This window comes from Pelobates fuscus, chromosome 7 (genome assembly GCF_036172605.1).
Source record: "Pelobates fuscus isolate aPelFus1 chromosome 7, aPelFus1.pri, whole genome shotgun sequence".
In the NCBI taxonomy this organism is placed as follows: Eukaryota; Metazoa; Chordata; class Amphibia; order Anura; family Pelobatidae; genus Pelobates; species Pelobates fuscus.
In genome coordinates this window covers 137,635,209-137,661,700 of record NC_086323.1, presented here as the reverse complement: position 1 = coordinate 137,661,700, position 26,492 = coordinate 137,635,209, and the positions used below count along the sequence as shown (strand labels likewise).

The following is a 26,492-nucleotide window of genomic DNA, read 5'->3' as shown; positions in this document are numbered from 1 at the left end:
CCATCTGTGTGGGCTCTGGGTTTGCATCATTTAATAACCGACCACCCCTGGCTACTAACCCCAAATTGCTTGTTAAAGATAGAGTTTCCCCTGGGTGGCCGCCATTCGTATTGCCGAACGCACGTGTGAAAAGATTTTCGCTACTCTACTCCGGGAACACCCGGCAAACTGATACCGCTGCCCATTCACTTTCCCGAACCATTCGGGAGACCTAAACTACCGAATAGGAGGGACAGATATATGCTAACAGCTAGGGGGAGCTTTTGTCAGCGTTTTTATGAAAACTCCCGAAAGAAGACATTTTGAAACCTAAAATTCTCTGAAACTGTTTTGGGGCTTCACCTAGTGGCCGACTGGTCCAAACTTCACTTGAATGGCGTTTGTAAACTACCGAATGGATCTGAGTGATATTTTGACAAAGTGGGCACTCAGATCCCAGCTATTCGTTGAAGTAACTTTTGTGGGGTTCTAAACTATTAAAATTTATTTTATACCGTTTATAAATATTGTATATTTTCTGTACCTAGGAGATAATTTAATTATAGCGTTGTTCTTACTCAATTATCTCCCAGGCACAGAGGAGTTGTCTGTAAACTGTTGATTTGTCCCTTGTCCCCAATAAGGTCCACCAGGGGTAAACCCCTGGAATATGATTTAAGAAACCCCTTGCATGGGGAGTTGCATAAAAGCCAGCTGTGGCTGAATAAAAATCAGTTGACACTCAGAACCGTGTCTCGTCCAGTTACTGGGAGGATTATGCCTTTGATATCTTATTGCTTCCTCAGCTACAAGGATTCAGGGCAGGGACCCAGTAAAAATTAAGGACGGCGAGGACGTTCTATGCCACCTGCCGGCGTTTAGGACCGGCCCCTTAGGATTGCGTAAAATGCCCGCCATCCTTAGGGGTTAAAAATGTAAGTTGGCATTGAGAAAGCATACAGATAATATTTTCAATATTTGCCATGGGTTTGCCTTGTCTGAATAGGATTATGATGCCATATTGCAAATGCTTGATATAATTTTAAAAGAAAGCGGGCAATCTTATGGAAAAAAATAATAGGTGATTTTGAATGTTTTACATAATGGAATAAATACATTTCAAAGAAGTGACAGTTTACCTTTAAGGAAACAAAGTGTACAACCACTCAGTGCTGTATGAACAGGACACAATGTGCTTTATGGATCAGAGATTTTAAAGAACAATGAGATATAATAAAACTTAAAATTTGTTTGACCTAGGAATGGAATTACAAATATTTCCAATTTTTCCAGTTGCTATATTTATTTACGCTAGTAAAGTGCTTTATAATTTCGAGAAAAAGAATGCAAAAAATGTTGGTCTCCTAAATATATTAATTTGTTATTATGACTGTGATTCACGTATTCTTTCCATTTAAATTGCATCTTTCATCTAATGTCTGTAGTTCTGCTCTAGAACGTTATAATACAGCAATCATGAGCAGCATGACTTTGAGCAACACTAAGAGAAAATTATTTCATCTACACGTGATTCTATGTCAACATAAAGACATACTGCCAGGACTACAAACATGGTGGTCAGGTTGCACAACTTCTAACATGGTGTCAGCTAATAGAGACTGTGAGAGGATGATCAACTCTCTGATTGATGAGGAGAAAGCGCTTGTGCTTGTGCCCAATGACTGAACAGAAATAAAGAATTACAAATATTTATATTTATTTTTAATTCTTTATTTATGACCAGTCAGTGAATATAACCACAAGCATATGTAGTGTAAAAAAAAATTCAGATTGCTCATATATAGTGTCCCCAGGGACTTATTTTGTATAAGAAAAAAAAAAATAGAGAGTTATGATGTAACTGCCTGAACTTAGGTCAACAAGAGATAAGTATATGCATGCATAATAATATAAGAGAGCATACGGTTTGCGCAACCAAGAGAAGGAGATGTATAATGCCAAACTATTTTAGCCAATGTCTAAATTTTAACTAGTCATTGCACGGGCACCGCACAAGTAAGATTGTATCTGTCACTATATGAAGTCATTACCCTGATGAGTGCTCCTGCCACCATGTTGATATGGTTGGTGTATGGCTTATTCATACATGCCATGAAACCTACTGAAGGTTGGCTGATTCACAAAATACACAAAATACATGAATACTCACTGGACATCAGAAAGCAAGAAGAAGGGAAAAAAAATATTTCTCAGAATAGAGAAGACAAAATAATATTCTTACATTAACTTAAAATTAATTTGCATAGTTTGTGCATAGTTTGTCAGATCACAATAGCACAGTGCTTTGAATATTCTCATTTACCTATTAGTCATTGACAGTTGATACAAGAGTCAAATAAGGAAATACTAAGTTCATATTTGTAGAACTATTGATAACCCAGGGCTTTGTCCAATCTTATAGCTATGGACTGGAATGTTGACAATTGGTGAATATTTAACCAGCTATCATTTAACATAGCTTGAAAAGCATATGCTCTACTTCTTACCCAATTTTAAAAAACTAATTACAACCCAAATTGTAAAATTAAGAACTAAATTGCTACTGTGGAAGCAATTCGCTTGGCTATATATGCTTATATTATACAATTCAGAGTTAATTTGGAAAAAAATCAGAATTTAGTGAATAGCCCTAAACATTCTCCAATTTTCTTTTTACATTGCCAAAAGGCACAATTTTTTTTTTGTGCCTCTAGGTGATTTGTTAATTGGCTATGAATTTTGGGATTTCAGTGGTGGATGTAGTTGATATCAATATTTACGAGGAACTTGGAGGGTTACATATAAAGACAATCTGGACACTAATAATACATTTATTTGTTAGGTTATGTCTGTTTGTATGCTCAAATTTTTTTAGGTTTTGTGCACACAAAAAAAAAAAACTTTTGAAGAATGATGTACCATAAGTCTGCCTTCTTAGTCACACCCCTCACTCTAGAAATACTTATTTATCAAATTTATGTACACCGCTCAGCAACTATACATAATTTTAATGTAATATATAGATAACGCATTTTTTTTAAAAATGTAAAAATTATATGTAACTACAAAAATATAGTTCTCTGCAGATGCACGGTTTAGTACATTTGCCTAATGCGACTGGCAGATGTGTCCCTCACCCAGAAGAGACACTCCAATCAGGAGCCTCTTATTCTACTCTTGTGTGTCAGGTTTTATCTCATAAGCTGTCCAGCAGGAGATTCGGACGTGCAGTTCCACTCAACATTTGGATGAATGGAACTCCTCTGAAAACAGATACTAGCCTTACTGAGGCTACTATAAATTTATAATCCGCTAGTTTTGCAGCTGTGAGTTATGGATCAGTTCTCTTATTATTTTAATTGTCACTTGCTTTACAGGTGATGTACACAGTATAACAGGATCATATAACATACATACCAGACTTCAAGTGACACCTCCAAAAACACCTTTGTAACCTAAAGAACAAAATTGCAATCAATTAAAATGATATATATATATAGTTAAGAATTGCAGGCAATGGATTTTGTGACTCAATGATTTGTGAAGTTTATATTAAACTAAGATTCTTTAAAATCAGGATGATTATTTTTATTATCTTTTTTTACTTTTTGAAGCTTTTGAGATCTGGATAATAAACATAAAACACTGAAAATAAGTAATATTTTTCAGGATAACTTTGTCATCTCCTTGTTTACCTTATTGAATGTTAAAGGGATGGTCTCTTTCTTCTCTCCAAGTTTGACAGTGGAGATTTCAAACGTTGTAGTGCCCAGACACTCATCCATGACATAATTAGCATCCATAAGAGTTATCTACAAGAAAACACATGTTCTGACAATGTGAGTAGTTATTAACAAAATGGATCAAGGGACTTCACTGGTGGCACCCACAGTGTCAAGCAAACCAGACAAATGTCCTGCTGGCCAGTCACACAATGGAGAAGACCATGCAAAGAACACTGCTAATGCGCTCTTTGCATGGTCCGAATGCCAGTAGGACAGCATGCATGTCTAATGCTACACTTGTGGTCTGCTGCCCAAGGACAATGCCATGGTATCCCCAGATGTGGTAAGCCAGGGAATGGCAGAACTGTATCTTAAAATAGGGTCTGTCCTGCAGACAACAAGTCAGTTGGGAGGCCTGGCAAAGTTCCAGCATTCAGTATTTGCATGCAAAAATTTCAGTATTGTGTCTGGAGGGTCCACATCGCTCTCGGAAGCTGCTTCCATAGAGGGCTTGGTTGCTCTACAGGTGCTGGGAGGTGAGCATATACTATGTGTGTAACTGTAAATGGGGTATATGCAGTCTTAACCTTGCAATATAAACAAATTGCCGTTTCTGTAAAACAACAATGTTTTCACAGAAAAGTAGGAGACTATATTTAAAAGAAAAAAACTACCACAACAAGAGGACATGGTCTTAAATTAGAGGGGAAAAGGTTTTAAAATAATATCAGTAAGTATTATTTTACTGAGAGGGTAGTGGATGCATGGAATAGCCTTCCAGCTGAAGTGGTAGAGGTTCACACAGTAAAGGAGTTTAAGCATGTTTGGGATAGGCATAAGGCTATCTTAACTATAAGATAAGGCCAGGGACTAATGAAAGTACCGTATATACTCGAGTATAAGCCGAGTTTTTCAGCACATTTTTTGTGCTGAAAAACCACAACTCGGCTTATACTCGAGTCAGAGTCTGTATTATGGCAATTTGCATTGTCATAATACAGACCGGGGGAGAGGGGGGCTGGCAGAGCTGTACTTACCTCTCCTGCAGCTCCTGTCAGCTCTCTCCTCCTCCGCGCCGTCCGTTCAGCACCTCGGTCAGCTCCCAGTGTAAGTCTCGCGAGAGCCGCGGCTCTCGCGAGACTTACACTGGGAGCTGACAGAGGTAGCTGCACAGACCACGCGGAGGAGGAGAGAGCTGACAGAAGCTGCAGGAGAGGTAAGTACAGCTCTGCCAGCCCCCCTCTCCCTCCACTGAACTGCCAATGACACTGGACCACCAGGGAAGGAGCCCCCCTCCCTGCTATGTATCAAGCAGGGAGGGGGGACGAAAAGAAAATATAATAAATTTTTTTTAATAATAATTCCTTTAAATAATAAATAATAATAATAAAAAAATATAATAATATTAAAAAATAAAAAATCAAATAATTAATAATATATCAAAATGCCCACCCCCACCAACACATACACAAACACACACTGCATCACACACACTCACACTTCATTCATATACACACACTGCACTCACACACACTGCACTCACACACACACTGCACTCATACACGCACACTGCACTCATACACGCACACTGCACTCATACACGCACACTGCACTCATACACGCACTGCACTCATACACGCACTGCACTCATACACGCACTGCACTCATACACACACACTGCATTCATTATATACACACACTGGAAATAAATATTCAATTAATATATACACACACACACTGCACTCACACTGCACTCATACACACACACTGCATTCATACACGCACTGCATTCATACACGCACTGCACTCATACACTGCACTCATACGCACACACTGCATTCATACGCACACACTGCATTCATTATATACACACATTGTAAATAAATATTCAATTAATATAATTTTTTTAGGATCTAATTTTATTTAGAAATTTACCAGTAGCTGCTGCATTTCCCACCCTAGTCTTATACTCGAGTCAATAAGTTTTCCCATTTTTTGGGGGTAAAATTAGGGGCCTCGGCTTATATTCGGGTCGGCTTATACTCGAGTATATACGGTATTTAGAAACTTGGGCAGACTAGATGGGCCGAATGGTTCTCATCTGCCGTCACATTCTATGTTTCTATGTATCTGTGTGAACGAGAGTAAGGATTTGTGTGTACGTATGGATCTGTGGCCCCCATGGGAAATTGACATGAAGACCCCTGACTCAGAAGTCATTAACAGGTTGATATGGTTAATTAACAGCAGGAAACCTTCACAAAAACTTTGTGTAGGTTTTATTTTAATAAAACAACTGGAGGAAGAATAAAATGACAAAAATGTTTTGATTTCTTTATCTTTAACGCTAGAGCTCTGGGTCAGTGTTTTGTTTCTGGGAAACTGCACCATTAAATTAAGTTTATCAGATCTGAACACTTTTTCCTGACAAATTGCATTTACAGGAACAATATGACATTTGTTTAATCGTGCATTACTGTACACACCACACATTATATTTGTACTAGATTATTATTTTTTTTAGATGATTGTAGACCATAATCTCTAGCTATCACAGAAGTATATAATCAACTTTTTAAGATTTATTAATTAAATATGCAAATCTCAGAATGTGGGACTTTACTGAACAAAATGGCACTAATCCAAAAAAAAAAAAAAAAAAAAAAAATCTACTACTCCATTGTAAAGCTCTTTTTATTTTGTATGATGCATGTAGACATGGCATGTAAAAGTCTATAAAAGACAAACAATGCTGTGAATTTTACATAGAAGTGTATTAACACTAACTGTTCAACTGGGTTCTATAACATGCTGATAACTGTAGAAATTGAGTTTTTGGTAACTGTAGGAAATCAAATATACAATGAAAATGCATTGCATATTTGTTATTTCAAGAAGAATATATTATACATTTTTTCATTCTACTGCCAGAGTGAAAGGTAGGTGTGTTTCAGATTCCATGTTTTACATGGCTTCAACATGATTGGGAAAATATCCTTTTTTTTTAAAAAAAAATTATTATTAACATCCCTTAATGGTTTGTGTAATACTCTGTACTGCGTGTGTCCTTGGAATGTGATGAGTGATGTCCCAACTCACGGTATACTGCAAGGCCAGTCCACAGGGCCGGCGCTACCTGTAAGGCAACCTAGGCAGCCGCCTAGGGCGCACCTTAGCAGGAGGCGCCGGATCCCTGCTCCCGGAATCACCGGTGTGGCTCCTCACCGGATTTGTGTGACCGGCAGGAGGGAAGCGAAGAGCGCTCCCTCCTGCTGGTCTCTCAATGTAGCGTGGCCGGGCGGCGCGGAACGCGGGGCAGGAACCTCTGTTTCCTGTACCCGGCCGACGGCGGACTGACATGAAGTGCTCACTCAGTGAGCGCTTCCCTTCAGTCCGCCGGCGGCCGGGTACAGGAAACAGAGGTTCCTGCCCCGGGTTCCGCGCCGCCCGGCCACGCTACATTGAGAGACTGGCAGGAGGAACAAAAGAGGAGGGTAAGGACCACTGGGGGAGGGGAGGGGGGATGGGGGGGAGATAAGGACCACTGGGGGAGGGAATTGGGGGGATAATGACCACTGGGGATGGGGGGATAAGGACCACTGGGGGAGGGGGGGAATAAGGACCACTGGGGGAAGGGGGGGGGAATAAGGACCACTGGGGGATGGGGGAATAAGGACCACTGGGGGATGGGGGAATAAGGACCACTGGGGGTGGGGGGAGTATAAGGACCACTGGGGAGGGGGGGAAAAGAACCACTGGGGAGGGGGGGAAAGAACCACTGGGGAGGGGGGATAAGGACCACTGGGGAGGGGGGGATAAGGACCACTGGGGATGTGGGGATAAGGACCACTGGGGGGGAGAGGGGATGGGGGGGATAAGGACCACTGGGGGGAGGGGGGATGGGGGGAAGATAAGGACCACTGGGGGAGGGGATGGGGGGATAATGACCACTGGGGATGGGGGGATAAGGACCACTGGGGATGGGGGGATAAGGACCACTGGGGATGGGGGGATAAGGACCACTGGGGATGGGGGGATAAGGACCACTGGGGATGGGGGGATAAGGACCACTGGGGATGGGGGGATAAGGACCACTGGGGATGGGGGGATAAGGACCACTGGGGATGGGGGGGATAAGGACCACTGGGGATGGGGGGGATAAGGATCACTGGGGGAGGGGGGAATAAGGACCACTGGGGGAGGGGGGAATAAGGACCACTGGGGATGGGGGGGAATAAGGACCACTGGGGAGGGGGGAAAGAACCACTGGGGAGGGAGGGAAAGGACCACTGGGGATGTGGGGATAAGGACCACTGGGGATGTGGCGATAAGGACCACTGGGGATGTGGGGATAAGGACCACTGGGGGGGAGGGGAAATGGGGGGAAGATAAGGACCACTGGGGGGAGGGGGGATGGGGGGAAGATAAGGACCACTGGGGGAGAGGATGGGGGGATATTGACCACTGGGGATGGGAGGGATAAGGACCACTGGGGATGGGGGGGATAAGGACCACTGGGGGAGGGGGGAATAAGGACCACTGGGGGAGGGGGGGAATAAGGACCACTGGGGAAGGGGGGAATAAGGACCACTGGGGATGGGGGGATAAGGACCACTGGGTATGGGGGGGATAAGGACCACTGGGGGAGGGGGGAATAAGGATGGGGGGATAAGGACCACTGGGGAGGGGGAGATAAGGACCACTGGGGAGGGGGAGATAAGGACCACTGGGGAGGGGGAGATAAGGACCACTGGGGGAGGGGGAGATAAGGACCACTGGGGGAGGGGGAGATAAGGACCACTGGGGGAGGGGGAGATAAGGACCACTGGGGGAGGGGGGGGAAGGACCACTGGGGGAGGGGGGGGAAGGACCACTGGGGGAGGGGGGGGAAGGACCACTGGGGGAGGGGGGGAAAGGACCACTGGGGGAGGGGGGAAAGGACCACTGGGGGAGGGGGAGAAAGGACCACTGGGGGAGGGGGGGAAAAGGGCCACAGAGGGAGGGGGGAGTAAGGACCACAGAGGGAGGGGGGGAGTAAGGACCACAGAGGGAGGGGGGGAGTAAGGACCACTGGGGAGGAGGGGGTGGAATAAGGACCACGGGGGGATAAGGACCACTGGGGGGAAAGGACCACTGGGGGATGGGGGAATAAGGACCACTGGGGGACGGGGGAATAAGGACCACTGGGGGACGGGGGAATAAGGACCACTGGGGGACGGGGGAATAAGGACCACTGGGGGACGGGGGAATAAGGACCACTGGGGGACGGGGGAATAAGGACCACTGGGGGACGGGGGAATAAGGACCACTGGGGGACGGGGGAATAAGGACCACTGGGGGACGGGGGAATAAGGACCACTGGGGGACGGGGGAATAAGGACCACTGGGGACGGGGGAATAAGGACCACTGGAGGGGGAGGATAAGGACCACTGGTGGGGGAGGATAAGGACCACTGGAGGGGGAGGATAAGGACCACTGGAGGGGGAGGATAAGGACCACTGGAGGGGGAGGATAAGGACCACTGGAGGGGGAGGATAAGGACCACTGGAGGGGGAGGATAAGGACCACTGGAGGGGGAGGATAAGGACCACTGGAGGGGGAGGATAAGGACCACTGGAGGGGGAGGATAAGGACCACTGGGGGAGGGGGGATAAGGACCACAGAGGGAGAGTGGGTGGGAAATAAGGACCACTGGGGGAGGGGTAAGTAAGGACCACAGAGGGAGGAGTAAGGGCCACTGGGGGAGGGGGGGTAAGGACCACTGGAGGAGGAGGGGGTGAGGTCCACTAAGGGGTTTGGCAGAAACAAAATGCATCTCTTACACACTCAATGCACCCCTTAAATACACACACTGCATTCAATTACATACACAGAAACACACCTTGCATCCCTTACACACACACACACACAAACAAACATATAATGCATCCACTATACACACACTACATCCCTTACACATATTGGTATCCCTATACACTACATTCTATAAGAACACACACACACATTACATCCTCTACAATAACACATCCCCTAGACACATACACTCAACTCCCTGTGAGAGAACTCATGGGTGGGCCATGTAGGTAGATTTATGGGTGGGCATTGTAGGCATACTCACGGTCAAGCTCTGGGGGCCCAGACCTTGAGCTGTGTAAGGGGCCCCAAAAAATGGAGCCGCTTCCTGTTCGTTAATTGTTGTGAAAACAGTCTCCAGAGAGCCTCTTCTACACCAGACCTGTGGAGCCAGACTGAGCCCATCATCAGCCTCTTGTCCTCATCTGGTGGTAAGTAGGCAATCCAATATATTATTAGTGGCACTAATCTCTAATTTACCTCACATTAAATGGATACTATAGTCACCAGAAGCACTACATCATAATGTAGTGGTTCTGGTGTCTGTAGCCTGTGCCTGTAGGCTTTTTAATGTAAACACACTGTCTTTTCAGATAAAAGACACTTTGTGCAGACTGGCGTTGGCCCATATGGCAGAGCATATAGACGGGGCATTGTGATGTCACATGGTGGGCAGGACATATGGGGGGCGGCCAATTGTTTTTTGCCTAGGGCGGCAAAAATCCTTGCACCGGCCCTGCCAGTCCACATTTTCAAGTTCGCTCGCAGTGGCAGTAAAAAGCACACAAAAAAATGAAAAACTGTAAAAACTAAATAAATAAAAAAAATAATGATAGAACCCCCTGTATAAACCATCCCATGTTTAAGACACAAACTATCAGAAGGCATGGAGGCATAGTAAAGTAAAATATATAGTAAACATTTTGTAACAAGAGGACAAACAAATCAAAGTGAATTTCAAATTTAAGGTCAAAATAATCAAACTGCAAAAATTCTCAGCTATGGTTTCAGTTTGGCTACTTTGGCCTTAAATTATTTTTAAGTTTTATAGATTGCAAAAAAAATCCAGGACAAATATGGTACGTGATATGGCTTTAATATTTGCAATAAAATGTTTATTGAACATTTAGCATTCCCATTTAAATAATATTGTGCACTGTACCTCCAAAACATTTTCTTGTTCGGGATCCAAAATAAATTCAAAAGTTTCATTCCAAACTGGATTCACGTCATTGTTCAGATACTTCGTTTTTTTACGGCTGTCTGGTGCTGATGGTATATAAAGTTCAATATACGGGTCTGGAGTGTCAACTGTAAGATAAATAAGGATATACATATTTTAAAATAAATAAATAAGTTGATCATCACAAAACATGCAGATTGATAGTAAAAATGTATTTTATGATTTAAGACAGTCATAAGGAATCCTTTTAAAAAATGAAGAAAATAATACTGTGAGTAAACTACTTATTGAGATGTAGTATTAGATAAAGACACACTTAAAGAGGCCCTATAGAGTCAGGAACACAAAGGTGTGATTGGCTACGATTGTCCGTTCTTATGTTCTCAGCCAAGGAGGCTGGCTGTGGGCAGAGCCAAATGCCTCCCTGGCCAATCAGCACCTCCTTATAGAAATGCACGAATCAATGCATCTCAATGGGGAAAGTTCAGTGTCTCCATGTGCAGCACTGTTACAGGAAGCACCTCTAGTGGCCATCTGAGGAGTGGCAACTAGAGGAGTCCCTAGGCTGTAATGTAAACACTGCATTTTCCTTACACCTAATGGCCATTGGAGTGATACTAAATACCTTCAGTTATTTAAATATGCATAGGGATTTGGCATAATACGCAAGTAACTCTTTTCTTCAGTTTTTATTGTATGTATTGTGGCTGATTTGTACTATGGTCATTGCTGCTGCCCAGGAGTAGTGGGAGTTTGAGTGTAGGACTTATTTTTGTATATTTATAACAAAACATAACACAATACTTACGCATGTCGCCGAATCTTCCTTTGGTGACATTGGTGGCTCTTAGTACCGTTACAGTGAATCTGTGTGAATATTGGTACTCAACCTGTTGGGAAAACAAAAAAGTGAAAATCGTTTTTCACAAGGAGCCTTCTTACAATATAAAAATATTTCAGCACTTTTACCAAGTTGTGTAATCCCAATGGGCAAGGTCGGCACCGCAAACTACTTACAGCTCAAATTGCTGCCAAAATGATATTGCCAAATAATAACTCAGGGGGTAAACAGTTATGCAACAAACACAGGTCTATCGTGTTTGTTTACTTAAAGGAACACTATAGTGTCAGAAATACAAACATGCATTCCTTACCCTATAGTCCTGAAGTTGCTATGTAGGTAGCCGGGCCCCCCTGTGATTGCAGTAAAAATGGTCTTGCCACAGCTGGATCTGCCTCCTTGGCCGAGATCATCAATATTGATGATAGCCAATCCACTGCTTTCCCGTAGAAAAGCATTGGGAGGCTATTGCACTTCCGCAGCAAAATGCACTGCTGTGCCAATCGGCATCTCCTCATAGAGATGCATTTAATGTATCCCTATGGGGAACGTTCAGTGTCTCCATGCAGAGCGCCAGTACTGTACACTGTGCAGCACTGGATTAGGAAGCACCTCTAGTGGCCGTCTGAGTGACTGCCACTAGAGGTGTTACTAGGCAGCGTTTACATTGAAGAGCTTGCAAAAACAGGCTATGGACCCCAGAACCACTACATTAAGCTGTAGTGTTTCTGGTGACTGTAGTGTCCCTTTAATATTTGTGTCACAACATAAAACAACCTTCAAAATGTTAAATGGATAATAAAAGGCAAACCAGTAACAGAGATACACGATACTGCATACCCCTTGTTTGGGAAACAAGGATACCTGCAGCTTATGCATTGACCACAATGTATCTGAGCATTCTTGGTAAATATTTGTCCTCCCATTGTTTTCAGTGGAAGTCATGTGCATATCCCATCAATCCCACAACTATATTGTGGGTTTCCATTAAGCTATTCTTGTGCAAGTTTAGTATATTTCCTTATTTAGATCACAGTGTCAGGTATACATAGCCTGAAGAAGCAGCAGTAGACTGCTGTAAACTGCAATTATGTAGCAGAATTGAATGGGATAAAATTATATGAAAACTTTGGAAGCCATTAAAGGTTTTTATTTTTATCCTACGATTCCCCCCTTCCACTGCTTCCGTCATGCTGAAACACCTTTCCTGATAAAGAGGAACCAGCTCTTACATAGCGGTTATTGGAACGCATTTGCATGGACAAAACGATTTCCCAAATAGTCTGTCTATTAAGGTTCAACGCCCTGAGATGTCAAACAGTGCACAGTAAAATGCAAATATTTAAACAATAGTGGGAAGAAGCAATGAGTACTATCACTTGGTAAAGAAGATTAATAAGGTTACAAAAAAAACAAAAAACTAATTAGCCGGCGATTTAGCCTAATGGTTAATCATTTCCTGGTGATCCGGTTGTATCTCCCAATCTCTGGAGGACCATTGAGGAATATTTGTTTCAGACCTATGGGAAGTCTTTTCTGATTAAATGTGAGTCAGTATGTATTATTTGTTTAAAAGTTACGGTTCCTGGTTTACACAGACTTACTGTGCAATATATTTTTGTACTTTTGTTTTATAGCCCTCTGGACAACATGAATGTTATATTTGCATGTCTTACATTTTCATGCTCTTTTATTGTGTACTTTTTATTTATTAGGTGTGATTGTATGACTATTCTACTGGTGACTATCAGTGATTATCTATTTTAATTTTTTGGTACTAAAAACAAACAAACATAAATCACTTTTTCCTCTAAAGAATATTTAAAAAAATAAAAAATAAAATAAAAAAAAACTATGTATGGGACTAAAGAAATTGCTTACTGTAGCCCTTACTAAAGCCCTTACTAAAGGGCTTATCTGAATAAGATAATCACTACAGCACAGGGCATGCCAGGCAGCTGCCCACTGAGCCGATGACCTTTAAGAAGTCATGGCTTCAAGACATTGCCAGAGTCCTCATTCTCCTAGTGTCAGGTGCAAGGAGACACAGGAGGAATCTGTATCAAGGATGCAGGGCAGGTGGCTTGCTGCCCTATTTCCTCTTCCTCTGTGTTTGCAGTACAGGGAGAGGTTGGTTCCCCCGGCCCTGCGACAATAAAGGACTGCTGCCTCCTTCATTTTCGCAAAGTGACTTCAAACCTGAGACCAAGGGGACCTCCACCTAGAAATCTAAATGCAACACCAGGGTATGTGTCTCCACTGGCTGGAAGTTTTTGTGTGTTTTTGTGTCTGTTTTTTTAGAGTGTGTCTGTTTGTCAAGGGCTTGTTGAGAGAGAGAGAGAAAGAGAAAGCGCGAGCATGTTTGGGTTGTCTATAGGGCATAGTGTTTCTAGATGATATAATGTGTGTGCATAGGCTGTAGTGTGCATATGTGTGTGTATAGGGTCTGCTGTGTGCCTATAGTCACATCTAGGGGCTGTAGCAGGTTTGTACAGGGGCTATAGGGTGTGTTTTTGCAAAGGGGCGTTTGCATATGTGTACATGGTAATGGGTGTGTGTACAGGGACTGTTGAGAGTTTTTGTGTGTCTAGAGGGTGTAATGTATATTTTGGTCTATGAGAGTGTATACATGTGTGCATCTAGGGGCTGTAATGTGCATGTATATGGGCTGTAGTGAGCGTGTATATTAATTTAGGCGTACAGGGGCTAAGGTGTGTTTGGATTATTGTCATTAATATATATATATATATATATATATATATATATAAAGCGCCTACAAATTCTGCAGAGCTGTGCAATAAGTGGACTAACAGACAAATATTTGTAACCAGATAAGTAGGACACACACGAACTGATGGGATTGAGGGCCCTGCTCAAACTAGCCTACATTCTAGAGGGACTGGGATAAAGTGACACAAGAGGTAAGGGTAGGGTAGAAAATTATGTTTCTAGAATAGTGGGTAGGGCTTTCGTGTGTATGTACAGGGTTGTAGTTGCTGTAGTGAGTAGGGGGAATAGGGGCAGAAACACTGCACATACAGTCTTCTAACACCATGACCATTTCTAAAAGCACAAAAGGTCATGGTGGTTGGAGTAAGCCTTTAAATTTATATTTGTGCATCAGTGATATAAATTCCATACTTCTTTAGACATAACTCTTTGTCTGACAGCGTTAATGGACACTCCTCAGCCAATAACTTCTGTTCAAAAAAAGGGAAGTATTTTCTTTTGTGGACTTTTGACACCATAACCACTATTCCAGGGTGAAAATTAGAAATGATATCTTTGTATGCTATTGTAGCGAACTACGGGTAACCCGACCGGTTACCTCCACTAACTCCCTAACTCCCTTCCTTCAGCCATTCAGGAACCCTTTCAACAAGCAGGCAATTCCCCCCTATGTCCCCTAAGTAGCTGGACAGGCCCTAGTTCTGGAGGTTACAACACTGACTCACTTTGTTTATTTTGTACACATGGTTTTACAGATATCATTAACCCCTTAAGGACACATGACATGTCATGATTCCCTTTTATTCCAGAAGTTTGGTCCTTAAGGGGTTAAAGATATCACAAAGAATTTATACGCAAAATATGTTACCCATCTGCATTATAGGTAGAGCAGATGAAATGAACAGTCAGCACTTATCCGTCATTAAAAGCTATGTTGCTGTGATTAATTTATGACTGCTAACAAAAGTTCAATAGATTTTCCCTAAAGGCGAATGCTGGCTTGTGTACTAATACACACCCATTGATAGGGTGCCCACGGGGTGTTCCAACTGCACCCAACCAATGCAACATCAGGTATTTTTCACATAAACTGTACATTAAAAACATTTCGGCACTTGTGTTCTTGTATCACGGACATGGCTATTGTGATACGCAGGCTTCTTTGCTTTGCGTCTTCTCATAGGTAGCTGGATATCCGATCCCAAATCCGTACAGATGATCAAAGAAAAAGGTGACGTCACCAGTTTCATTTGAAAACTGGAAGCTAAATACCAAAGATTTCTCAAAACAAGTGATGTGCCCACTCTTGCAGCAAACTGGATACAGAAAATAACTGGGTCAACTTTAATAGAGCGAGTGCCTACTTGTTTGGAATGCTGGTTTGAAAGTAAACTGATTCTATGTTCCCTCTTTTATTTGTTATCATTAAGCGACTCAAATGGCAAATGTCCAAAATGACAAGCTGAAGCTGATACTGGTTCGACACAGTCTCTTCCCACCTGGGAGGCATTTGTGGTTTAGAAGAAATAGAAAAAATTTAATTTATTGCCACTGCTTTCAAAATGAGTCTTTTGTTATATATGCAAATACATACAATACAATTTTTTCCCTCACCATAATCTTTATGATATACATACATATACATACATACATACATACATACAAAAACAAAAAAGGTTATGGTAGGGAAAAAAATGTGATTGAAAACCCCTTCCACCTGAAGTCTGTGGATAGTTAATACAATGTTAAAGGACCACTCTAGTGCCAGGAAAGCATACTCGTTTTCCTGGCACTAGAGTGCCCTGAGGGTGCCCCCACCCTCAGGGACCCCCTCCCGCCCGGCTCTGGAAAGGGGAAAAGGGGTAAAACTTACCTTTTTCCAGCGCTGGGCGGGGAGCTCTCCTCCTCCTCTCCGCCTCCGTTCCTCCCCGTCGGCTGAATGCGCACGCGCGGCAAGAGCTGCGCGCGCATTCAGCCGGTCACATAGGAAAGCATACATAATGCTTTCCTATGGACGCTTGCGTGCTCTCACTGTGATTTTCACAGTGAGAATCACGCAAGCGCCTCTAGCGGCTGTCAGTGAGACAGCCACTAGAGGATTAGGGGGAAGGCTTAACTAATTGATAAACATAGCAGTTTCTCTGAAACTGCTATGTTTATAAAACAATTAGTTAACCCTAGCTGGACCTGGCACCCAGACTGTGATGTAATTCCAGTAAAATACAAGTTTAGCAGGCTAAGATTGCCACAAGGCATATGTATGTATATGTGTTTGTAGTATCAGTTAGTTAATTACACGTAGCTAAGATACTGTTATCACTGTACTGACCAGGTGCAGGAATGTAAGAACTGGAATTACGCGTCCCTCTCCTTTGTATCAGATGAGCCACGTGGTTAGACCGGATGGATGAGTTTAGACTCTATTTATTAAATAGGTTAAGGGTATGTGTGGGTGTAGTTAATTGTGGGAGGAGCTACAGTGCTATATAAGGAATGTACTCTATGTATTCAGTACTCAGACTTTGCTGTATTTTGGTGACGCTAGTCCCTCTGAGTCCCGATCGGTGATCCAATAAAGAATCTCTTCCTTCCTGAAGAAACCTGTGTCCATCTCTCTGTGCTTGGCTTCCGTCAGTTTCTCCGGTATCATTTGGTGCATTGGCCGGGAAGCTCATCGTTCAACGGTAGCTGAGAGGCAGAGGCGTGAGACGGTCTATCTTTGCCCACGTTCTCTACGGCTGCACCCCTGAACTTCTGCGTGGACCTCCCTTCGTCTCGGCGCCACTGGTCTGTTGTCCAGGAGATCATCGGCCTCTACGTGAGAAGTGCTGGGGTGTCCCCGTCGATGAGTGTGAACTCAGGTTCAGGAACGAGGAGGTAAGATAACTGCTGTTTTAGACGGCAGGACCCGCTAGGGGTATACCGATTGTGCGGTAGGCCCAAAGGGGTTTTTGAATCTGTATCTGCCCCCTCTGTCGGAGGGAAGGAGCGAAGGCGCACCGCTCGATCGAACGCTCTTTAGTCAGACCGTTTGATTTGGTTAGTCAGGCGGGGTCCTGGTGTAAATAGCCCTAGCCGGACACCGGTGTCTTGTCTAGACTAGCGTTCTAGGGTGTATATTACGTTCGCTAGGTCGGAGGGACCGGGAGACTAAGCGGCGCCTGTGTAAATTCGGTTCGCTAGTTCTCATCCTATCTGGGCTAAGTGGGAAGGCGTGTAAATTTGGAACCCACTAGACTTTTGATAGTGCGACTAAGAGGCGCCTGTGTAAATTCGGTTCTCTAGCTCGCTATATATGTGGTGATTGGGCAGTGTGGCTAACCAAAACGGGTGTATATAGTTTTAGGTAGTCCATTCAAGGTACTGGCCAATAGTTTAGTTGGGAATTGTAAATGTGTTAACGATTGTTTAGTAAAGTGTATATCTTGTTAGATAGCGCGAGCTCAGCCGTCTAGCGAGAGTGTTAATAGTGTGTTGCTGTATTATAGTGCACGGTACCATAACCCTGTATATTTACTGACATTATATAATAAGTACTAATCATTGTCGTCCATTGCATGTTTAACACCATAACCACTAATAATTGTATTGTGACCTTAACTTGTGCTTTGACCTATGCTAACCGTACTGTAACCGCTATTTGTAAAAGACTATGTTACTGGGGTTTGTTATAGACGGGTAATTCGTATATAGAGAATTATAGCGTGGGTGACTGTATAGTTACGCCAAAGGGCATAATATTGATTATATAGTGACTGGTGTAACAGCTGTGTGTGTACGGGAATTCCCTGAGTGTTTATTGTTATTGTGTACGTTTCACTTGGTAACCGTACCACGTGGTGCTGTTGCCAGAGGAAACGGGTGTGACTGTTGAATAGTACGCGTGTATAGTATTCGTTGTCGACGACGTTCCATTGTTAAGTATGGGTGCGTCGCAGTCAACGATTCCGGATCCCTTAGGATGTATGGTTAAGAATTTTAAAAAGGGATTCAAAGTTTGTGATTTTGGGGTAAAGATGTCTCCTGTACGTTTGGTCACTTTGTGTACTAGGGAGTGGCCTACTTTGGTTGCGGCATGGCCGCCACGTGGCAGTTTGGATCCAACTCTGGTACAGCGCTTACACGTGGCTGTATCAGGTAGGCCTGAACTTTACGGCCAGTTTCCTTATATTGATTGTTGGAGACAGGCCGTAAATGACTCGCCAAAATGGCTCCGGACATGCCACGAGGAACAGTGTCGCCTCATGGTAGCTAGGACTTGTTCGTCCACTAGGGCTGGTGTTAGGCCCATTTTGGACACGCCCCCTGAGTCCGAGATCCCTTTGCCGCCCCCTTACTTTCCGTTAAGAAGAAGTGACGCAAACGCAGGAAGTCCTGCACCCCTCCCCTCATTACCCTCATCCACTTCCGCTTCCTCCTCCAGTACAGGATCCACCCCCCCTCGTACTAAATCTCCCCTTCCGGAACCAGAATCCACCCCCATTAGAAACGAATATCCTGATTTGGCGCCACTTCAGACTTCCGGTCAAGCTTCATCTAGCTCGGCTCGAAGTGTTTTATTTACGACCTTTTCCCAAAACCGACCTCCCACATCCCCATACCCTATCTCTCCCCGACCGGAACCCATGACTGACGCCTCTCTACGTAGCCCCATCCAAACCCGACAGTTGACTGGTGCCCAACAATTAAAGCACTATCAGATGCCTCTTCGTCTGAATCCCGGGTCAGCTTATATCGATGCCGCAGGTCAAATGGCACACGCTGACCCAGTCTTCGTATATGTCCCATTTACCACAACCGATCTTTTAAACTGGAAGACCCATAATTCCTCGTATACTGAGAAACCACAAGCTATGACTGATCTGTTCACCTCAATAGTACAGACGCATAATCCGACATGGGCTGATTGCCAGCAGTTACTAATGACTTTATTTAACAATGAGGAAAGGACAAGAATAAATCAAGCAGCCATTAAAGCATTAGAGGATAGAGCCCGTGCTTTGAACCAAGCCAATCCAGCAGCATGGGCCGCGACACACTATCCCAACACCGATCCCGATTGGAACGTAAATGGTGCTGATATGGTTCAACTCAGAGCCTATAGAGACGCTATAATTGCTGGCATGAAAGCCGGAGGAAAGAAAGCCATTAACATGTCGAAGACAGTTGAGGTGATCCAGAAAAGCGATGAAGCGCCCAGTGTCTTTTATGACCGATTATTGGAGGCATACCGCTTGTATACCCCCTTTAATCCGGAAGACGCAGACAATTCCCGAATGGTTAACTCCGCCTTTGTCAGCCAAGCATACGGAGATATTAAGCGCAAGCTACAAAAGTTAGAAGGGTTTGCAGGTATGTCCATCACCCAACTAATGGAGGTAGCAAATAAGGTCTATATGAACAGGGATACAGAAAGTAAGAAAGAGGAAGAGCGCAAGATGCGTAAAAAGGCTGATATGCTAGCGGTAGCGATCGCAGGCGTAGATAAACGGGGCCCAGATAGAGGCAATAATAGATGGAGTAGGGAGCCTTTGAGTAGGGATCAATGCGCGTATTGCAAGGAAGAAGGGCATTGGAGGAACGAATGTCCGCAAAGAGAGCAGTACGAGAGAGACCAACCCAGGGCAGGCTACGGAAACTTTAGAGGTAGAGCGAGAGGTAGAGGAGGCCCCGGAGGGAGTAATGGTTATAGAGGGAGTAATGGGAACAGAGGAAGTGTTAGGGAAGACAGGTATATTCCAGCAGCGCAAAGGTCCCGCGATAGAGAAGGTAGGGACTTTGTAGGATTGGCTGACACTGTCATGGAGGACTATTGATACCGACCGGGCTCCATCCCCCTTGGTCGAGCGGAGCCTATGGTCGATGTATCAATAGGGGGGAAAAGGAGTGCGTTCATGATCGACACTGGTGCTGAACATTCAGTGGTGACTAATCTAGTTGCTCCTCCATCTGGAAGGACTATTACTGTGATAGGAGCAACTGGAAGAAGTGCTGAAAAACCGGTTCTTAAAAGTCGACTCTGTACATTGGGAGGCCACGTAGTAAAACACCAATTCCTTTATATGCCTGAATGTCCAGTCCAATTGCTGGGACGTGATATGCTATCCAAATTACAAGCGCAGATTACGTTCCTACCAGATGGAACAACATCTTTAAAGTTTAATGGACCTTCAGGTATTATGACTTTATCCGTACCAAAGGAAGAAGAGTGGCGACTTTATACAGTGTTGACTAGCCAAAACCCTAGGAGTGATGAGACATTGTTTAACATACCAGGAGTTTGGGCAGAGAACAACCCACCAGGACTGGCCCGCAATATTCCACCAATAAAAATTGAACTGAAACATGGGGTTTATCCAGTGAGCCTAAGACAATATCACATTCCGCAGAAGGCTAAGAAGAACATCCAATCCTATCTGGATAAGTTCATACGGTATGGTATCCTAAAATTCTGTACTTCCCCCTGGAACACCCCATTGCTGCCTGTTCAAAAGCCCGGCACAGATGAGTATCGACCTGTGCAGGACTTAAGAGCAGTCAATGATGCGGTTGTTAGCATACATCCAGTTGTACCCAATCCATATAACCTGCTTGCTTTAATTCCGGGCGGGGCTACTTACTTCACAGTCTTAGATCTCAAAGATGCCTTCTTTTGCCTCCGAATTGCCGCAGAAAGTCAATGTATTTTCGCTTTCCAGTGGGAGAACGCTGTAACGGGCTCAAAACGCCAAATGACTTGGACAAGACTGCCCCAAGGGTTTAAAAATTCACCTACCCTATTTGGTTCAGCCCTAAGTCAAGATCTATTGGATTTCGAGTCCATCCCAGGAGAGTGTGTATTGTTACAATATGTAGATGACTTGTTGATAGCAGCAGTTACAAAAGAAATCTGTCAGCAAGCAACGCACGATCTACTACACATTCTCTGGAAGGCAGGATACAAGGTGTCTAGAAAGAAGGCTCAGTTGTGTTTGCCAACTGTCAAGTATCTAGGATTCCATATCTCTGAAGGTCAAAGAATTATGGGGCCAGAGAGAAAAGAAGCTGTCTGCCAAATACCAATACCCAAGAATAGAAGACAAGTGCGAGAATTCTTGGGGGCAGCAGGCTTCTGTAGGATATGGATTCCCAGCTATGCGATACTGGCAAAACCTCTGTACGCAGCCATCAAAGGTACAGAGCACGACCCCTTCTTATGGACCCAAGAACAGCAAACGGCATTTGAAGATGTGAAGAAGGCTTTGATGAGTGCCCCAGCATTAGGTCTACCTGATCACACACGACCATTCTACTTATATGTACACGAGCAAAGAAGAATGGCTGTGGGAGTATTGACACAGTACTTGGGATCATGGCAAAGACCTGTTGCCTACATGTCTAAGCAACTGGATGCAGTGGCCAGCGGACTTCCACCTTGTCTAAGAGCCGTAGCTGCAGCCGCCCTGCTAGTAGCTGAAGCCGATAAACTCACTCTGGGTCAAGAACTTTATGTACGAGTCCCACATGCAGTACAGACGTTGTTGGATTACAAAGGAAATCATTGGTTTAGTAATAGCCGTATGACCAAGTATCAAGCAATGTTGTGTGAAAACCCAAGAGTGCATTTAGAGACTGTAAACACCTTAAATCCAGCTACCCTTTTGCCGCAACCTACTGAAAGTCAACATGATTGTTTGGAAGTAATGGATGAAGTATTTTCAAGTAGACCAGATCTTCGTGATTTTCCCATCCAGAACCCCGATGTTCAATATTACACCGACGGCAGTAGTTATGTGAAAGAAGGGATCCGCTATGCAGGATATGCAGTGACAACAATAGACAAGGTGATAGAAGCTCGGCCACTGGCGAAAGGAACATCAGCACAAAAGGCAGAATTAATAGCACTAACACGAGCGTTACAATTGGCTGAAGGTTTAAGAGTAAATATCTATACGGACTCTAAGTATGCGTTTTTAACCACTCATGCCCACGGAGCTTTGTATAAAGAAAGAGGACTACTGAATTCAGAAGGCAAAGAAATCAAGTACGCAGCTGAAATCCTACAACTATTGGAAGCAGTGTGGGAGCCGAAAGAAGTCGGTATTATTCATTGTCGAGCACATCTGAGAGGTGATGGTGATGTAACCAAGGGAAATCGGATGGCAGATAGTGCAGCTAAGCGTGCTGCTGAATCAGGAAGACAGGAGTATGTGGGGCATATAGCTGCTCTTATACCAACTCCACTGTCCCAATGGACTCCAGTTTATACAGCTCAAGAAGAGGAGTGGTTAAAGACTGAACAGGGAAAGTATCTGGAGAACAAGTGGTATCAGCTAGAAGATGGAAGAATAGTTATACCAGCATCGCTAGCGGTAGAAATTGTCCAAAATTATCACAACGGGACACATTCTGGGAGAGACAGTACTGAAGAATCTCTTAGAAAACATTTCTACATACCAAGATTGTCCAACTTGACTCAGGCCATTGTACGCAGATGTGTAACGTGTGCTAAGAATAATGCAAGACAAGGACCAGTAAAGCCACCAGGAGTTCAGTTTATGGGGGGACTCCCCATGTCCGATCTACAAATAGACTTTACAGTAATGCCTAAATCGGGTGGACATCGTTACCTGTTGGTAATTGTGTGCACCTATTCAGGCTGGGTAGAAGCATGTCCTACTCGTACAGAGAAAGCAGGAGAAGTTGTAAGATTCCTGCTACGAGAAATAATACCCCGATATGGACTACCCTGTTCTATAGGATCGGACAATGGTCCAGCTTTTGTTCATCAGTGCCTACAACAACTGACTCATATGCTTGGTATAAAGTGGAGGCTTCGTACTGCATATAGACCCCAGAGTTCTGGTAAGGTAGAGAGAATGAATAGAACTATAAAGAACCAGTTGGCTAAAATGTGTCAGGAAACCCAACTTAAGTGGAACGTTCTCTTACCCATAGCTTTATTGCGAATCCGCAGTACCCCTACCAGAAGGATGGGCCTCTCTCCTTTTGAAATCATGTATGGGCGACCACCTCCCGTACTTGGTAACTTAAGGGGGGACTTGAGTCAGTTGGGAGAAGGAATTACCCGGCAGCAGGTTGTAGAGTTGGGTAAGACTATGGAGGAGGTACAGAAATGGGTACAAGATAGATTACCTGTGAATATTTATCCCCCTGTTCATAGTTATCATCCAGGAGACCAAGTGTGGATTAAAGAGTGGAATAATGTACCGTTAGGGCCCAAGTGGAGAGGTCCTTATGTTGTTCTTTTGTCTACCCCTACAGCGATAAAAGTAGCCGAAGTAACTCCGTGGATACATCACTCCAGGGTTAAACCAGCAGCAGTCGATTCTTGGCAAGTTACAGTAGATCCAGAGAATCCCTGCAAGATCCGGTTAAAACGCACTACTCAGTCGGAGTAACGAGGAATTATTGTGGATTACAAATTTTATTGTTACAGGTGTGAGTGAGAAGGCCATAATAAAGCCTGTCCGCTTACCATCACATAGTGTATAAGCCAGGAAAGTCTCGAAGGGACACCTGTGAAGACGAGCAGAACTCCATTCCCTGCAGCCCTCACATCCTGGAAGCTGAGGTTCCATCGCACGGACGAAGACTGAGGATGACGGCGAAAGATGTGCTTTTGATTGTGTTTATTTACATGTGTTTTTATATTCAGGAAGGTAGAGGTACCGACACTCCTAGCTGTGAGGTATGCATTAAGACTACGAGAACAGGTAACCATATTTCCCAAACCCTAATTTGGCATTCACAATACGAATGTAAAGGAGAGGTATCAAGATGTAGATACCTAAATATAGACTATAGTGTGTGCCATTTAGGAGTAGGAGAACCTAAGTGCTTCAGTCCAGAGTATCAACCTCGTACAATTTGGTTGACTCTCAGGAATGGAGATCCTCAGGGGACCCTAATTAATAAGACGGTGTTAGAATCCGTACATTCTTCGGGTGTTCTGCTATTTGATGCATGTAAGGCGATATCAAGTGGTAGAAAGCCGTGGAATGTATGTAGGGATCTTAGATGGGAGAGGACGTATGGGTCTAACGATAAATATATTTGTCCCAGTAGCAAAAATAAATATGTAAGTCCTAGATGCCCAAATAGAGATTATAACTTTTGCCCATATTGGTCTTGTGTGGGGTGGGCAACTTGGGGACAGACAGTAGACAAAGACATGATAGTGACTAAGTTGCCGACTAGCCCTTATTGTAAGTCTATGGAATGCAACCCAGTCCATATACTCATTAATAACCCCGACAAGTTCTTAGATAAGTATGGAAATTTATTTGGGTTTCAAATATACGGGACGGGTTTAGATCCTGGGACATTATTGTTTATAGGAATAGAGACTGATACGGTATCCTCCCAGACTCATCAAGTATACCATTCCTTTTATGAAGAGATGAGTATAGATAATAAGATCCCCCATAACGCTAAAAACCTGTTCATTGACCTAGCTGAAAGTATTGCCGGTAGTCTTAATGTTACCAACTGCTATGTGTGTGGAGGTACTAACATGGGAGACCAATGGCCTTGGGAAGCAAAGGAGGTAATGTCCGGTTCTGAGGCAGTTGACCAACTAATATCTACACAAGCCGATTATCATTTGAGTGTTAGAGGTAAATCTGAGTGGAGATTAAAGACCTCCATCATAGGTTATGTTTGCATAGCAAGGAAAGGAATGATGTATAATACTTCTGTAGGAGAATTAACTTGTCTAGGGCAAAAAGCTTATGATGATGATACTAAAAATACAACTTGGTGGTCGGCTTCAAATGTCTCAGAACCATCTAACCCGTTTGCTAGATATGCCAGTTTAAAGGATGTGTGGTTTGATTTATCCATCACATCTACCTGGAGAGCCCCAGCAAATTTGTACTGGATCTGTGGTAAGAAAGCCTATTCGGAGTTGCCACAGGACTGGGAAGGGGCATGTGTGTTGGGTATGCTCAAACCATCCTTCTTCTTGTTACCGATTGAAACAGGTGAGACTTTAGGTGTTAAAGTGTATGATGTGAATCATAGGAAGAAAAGGGGACCCATAGAGATAGGCGCCTGGGAAGATAATGAATGGCCTCCCCAGCGTATCATAGATTATTATGGGCCAGCCACGTGGGCAGAAGATGGTACCTTTGGTTATAGAACCCCTATTTATATGCTCAACCGTATTATAAGATTACAGGCGGTGGTTGAGATTATCACAAATGAGACATCACAAGCGCTCAATCTTCTAGCGAAGCATAACACCAGGATGAGGACAGCAGTCTACCAAAATAGATTAGCCTTGGATTACCTTTTGGCAGTAGAGGGAGGTGTATGTGGGAAGTTTAACCTGAGCAATTGCTGTCTTCAAATAGATGACGAAGGGCAAGCAATAGCTGAGCTTACTAGCCATATGGTTAAACTAGCGCATGTGCCTACTCAGGTATGGAAAGGGTACAATCCAAGTAGTTGGTTTGGTAGCTGGTATGAGTGGTTTGGAGGGCTTAAGGCAGTGGTAGGTGGAGTCCTACTGATTTTACTGTTGTGTCTACTCCTACCGTGTCTTATACCCTTAGTAGTTAGGTCTGTGCAAAGCCTGATAGGAAGTATAGCAGAGAGGAAGGCTGCTGCACAGATAATGGCGATATATAAGTATAAGGCTCTAGATCAGGGAGAACCAATGCAAGAAGATGAATGTTGAAGATTCACATCATAAGATAAGTCTGGTCTGGTTCATGGTAACCTGAGGTATATGCAAACCAAGGTTAAGTGATGCCTCAAGTAATTGTGAAATATCAGAGGCATCAAAGGGGGGAATGTGATGTAATTCCAGTAAAATACAAGTTTAGCAGGCTAAGATTGCCACAAGGCATATGTATGTATATGTGTTTGTAGTATCAGTTAGTTAATTACACGTAGCTAAGATACTGTTATCACTGTACTGACCAGGTGCAGGAATGTAAGAACTGGAATTACGCGTCCCTCTCCTTTGTATCAGATGAGCCACGTGGTTAGACCGGATGGATGAGTTTAGACTCTATTTATTAAATAGGTTAAGGGTATGTGTGGGTGTAGTTAATTGTGGGAGGAGCTACAGTGCTATATAAGGAATGTACTCTATGTATTCAGTACTCAGACTTTGCTGTATTTTGGTGACGCTAGTCCCTCTGAGTCCCGATCGGTGATCCAATAAAGAAT

The 26,492-nt window shown here is 43.7% G+C and overlaps 1 protein-coding gene across 2 annotated transcripts in view; it reads right to left on the bottom strand.

Annotated features, from left to right (window-relative positions):
• The window catches only part of PLA2G4A (phospholipase A2 group IVA), a 136,116-nt gene that overhangs the window by 63,786 nt on the left and 45,838 nt on the right, over nucleotides 1-26,492 (bottom strand). For both annotated transcript variants that reach the window (XM_063426690.1, XM_063426691.1), the window contains 4 exons: nucleotides 11,550-11,631; nucleotides 10,721-10,869; nucleotides 3,675-3,791; nucleotides 3,397-3,434 (listed from right to left, as the gene is read on the bottom strand). In XM_063426690.1, coding sequence (XP_063282760.1) covers nucleotides 3,397-3,434; nucleotides 3,675-3,791; nucleotides 10,721-10,869; nucleotides 11,550-11,631 — 386 coding nt within the window. The remainder of the gene's footprint in view (nucleotides 1-3,396; nucleotides 3,435-3,674; nucleotides 3,792-10,720; nucleotides 10,870-11,549; nucleotides 11,632-26,492) is intronic.